Consider the following 2,497-nt stretch of genomic DNA (forward strand, 5'->3'; position numbering starts at 1 on the left):
ACCACCGCCGCCGCCGCCGCCGCCGCCGCCGCCGCCGCCACCGTACAGGAAGAAGTTGGTGGTGGTGGTGCGGGGGAAGCACTCGCGTGTCTTTCGTGTGTCATGGGGTGCTTCGGCAGTCAAAGCAGCAAGGCCAGTCAGGATGATAGCAAAAATCAGAAGAGGCGCTCCGACGCTATCACTCGCCAGCTGCAAAAGGATAAGCAGGTTTACAGGGCCACGCACAGGCTCCTGCTGCTTGGTAATTTCACTTTCACCCGTTTCGGCTTTTGTAAACTTCGGCTGGAATTATAAACTCTACCTTTGTTCTTTCTTTGCTCATCTGAACTCTTTTACTCTTTTTTCACTCATTCTTATTACGATCTAATAGCTTTATTTTTTTTACTCTAAACGAGCGGTACTTACGAGCTACTCTTGTACAGTTGTCACCTCCATTTAACGCTTAGCTTTCAATATAACAACTCTATGTTCAAATAATCTATGCAAGTTTTTATTATAATAAGATTATTGTGAAGTATATAATTAATTTTAATGTGTCATAACACATTGATGCATGCCGGAGCATAGAAAATAGCCTCAAAATTAACTTTAAATACATTTTAAAATATTTATATTAGAATTTAGCACTATAGTCATGAAATTCATTACGTCTTACAATTTCAAAATGATAATATGCTCGCTTATTATTGTTATAATAATACTTTTTTTGTCGTTGCTATGCTCATTAATTATTGTTTATTATGATTTCTTCTATTTTAAACTACTATGTTCATAAAATTATTGAGCGATTATCGTTACTGCAACAAGGTCCTTCGAGTCTGAATGCTTTATTTCAGTCTATCAAAGTTACTTCTTCACTTTATTGATTGTCTTTGTGTAATTTAATGTTAGAAAAGTCTTTTTTTAAAAATTATAAATAATCATATAATATTAAATAATATAATAATCAATGGAAAAATTAAGTAAATAATGAAAAAAAACCTTATTTATTAATAAATTTCTATTATTTTTATATAAAAAATATTGAATATTTATTTATAGCATTACAATTGACATTTTATTTATATATATGAAAACGTAATATGGTGTTAAAATAATTTCTTCTTAATTAAAAGATTCTAACGTTCAAACATTTATACAGCGTGTATAATAGTAATATATTACTTTTATAATATGAAAAACTGATAGCTTCATAACAAATAATCTTATAAAATTGTAGACTAAATGTAAATCGTTTTGATTTTGTAAAATATTTTATTTTTACATTTTGTAGGTGCGGGTGAATCCGGTAAAAGTACAATCGTCAAACAGATGAGGATATTGCACGTGAATGGATTCAGTGAGGCGTGAGTTTTTCATATTTCCTTTTTTATAAATGGATTAATCTTCGTTTTTTGCGTGAACTTCGGAAATATTTAAGTATCTAGATTGAATGTATACTTCTTAATTTCAATTTTGTTGCTTTCGCCATTAAAAATTGTTCATATAAAAATTATATAAAAATTAATCAATTTGTATATATGCAATAAGTTGCTTTCGCCATTAAAAATTTTTCATTATTATATAAATATAAAGATTTATACCGAATTTTGATAATTCTAATAATTTTTGTTTATTTATTATGTATACATAAAATTAATAGTTTTCATATTTAGAATAATCGCTTTGCTATCGCTTACAGCGTACTTAGAAACGATAATTTATGGGATAAATAAGCATTTTTCTGCGATGAAATATTTCGTAAGCTGCAATGAAATACTTTCATGTGATATTTTAATTAGTGACTTTATTTTCTCATTTATTATATCTAATATAACTATATCGAATGCAGGTAAATAATATTTATTACATCCTTATATAAAATCAACATTTTTAATTTGCTTATAAGTACAGGAATAAAAATGAATGCTACTATGTTAGAACCATGTAGGAAGGGCATATAGTCGATAAGCCGGTTAACTGAGCACCGGCCTTTGAAAACTAAAACTGTCAAACAAAGTTAAAAACTATTCGCAGATTCATGTCCAAGACACAAAGTGTACTATTATCTTGAGCGTATTGCGACGCTCGTTCGATAGTAAAATTTTGCGCTGTCAGTGGCGATGATAAGAGATGCTGAAAGGTGACTACGTTATAACACCGAGGTCGATTGATCGCGCTCTAATGATCCGATTTATTCACCCTTATACCCGTAGCCGTGGTCACATGAACATACGAATACACAAAAGCAATATTTATGGGTTGTCTTTGGCGCATTGATATTTTTTTGTAAAAGACATTTTTATGTACAGCCTTCAATACAAACGCCAAAAATTTTAAATAGTATTACAAAAATTGTTGACAAAAGAGGGTAACTTATTGCTATATACTTAATATAATACATCTTAAATTTTGCACAATAATAATATTATAACCTAATTAATAGTGGTGGTAGTGGTAGTGGTAGTGGTAGTCGTGGTAGTGGTAGTGGTAGTAGTAGTAGTAGTAGTAGTAGTAG

The 2,497-nt window shown here is 30.6% G+C and overlaps 1 protein-coding gene across 1 annotated transcript; it reads left to right on the plus strand.

Moving 5' to 3' along the window:
* The first annotated feature begins 19 nt into the window (after positions 1-19).
* Positions 20-1,350, plus strand: LOC105367044 (guanine nucleotide-binding protein G(s) subunit alpha-like). The gene is made up of 2 exons (XM_011505666.1): positions 20-241; positions 1,274-1,350. Exons 1-2 carry the CDS (start codon positions 103-105, stop codon positions 1,348-1,350), a joined length of 216 nt encoding a protein of 71 aa, XP_011503968.1. The 5' UTR covers positions 20-102.
* Positions 1,351-2,497: the final 1,147 nt, after the last annotated feature.

Source organism: Ceratosolen solmsi, unplaced genomic scaffold, assembly GCF_000503995.2.
Source record: "Ceratosolen solmsi marchali unplaced genomic scaffold, CerSol_1.0 C3539454, whole genome shotgun sequence".
Lineage (NCBI taxonomy): Eukaryota > Metazoa > Arthropoda > Insecta > Hymenoptera > Agaonidae > Ceratosolen > Ceratosolen solmsi.

Coding starts and splice junctions, on each gene's coding strand:
- LOC105367044 (XM_011505666.1), top strand. CDS start 103: ATGGGGTGCTTCGGCAGTCAAAGCAGCAAGGCCAGTCAGGATGATAGC. Junction 242..1,273: donor GCACAGGCTCCTGCTGCTTG/GTAATTTCACTT, acceptor TACATTTTGTAG/GTGCGGGTGAATCCGGTAAA.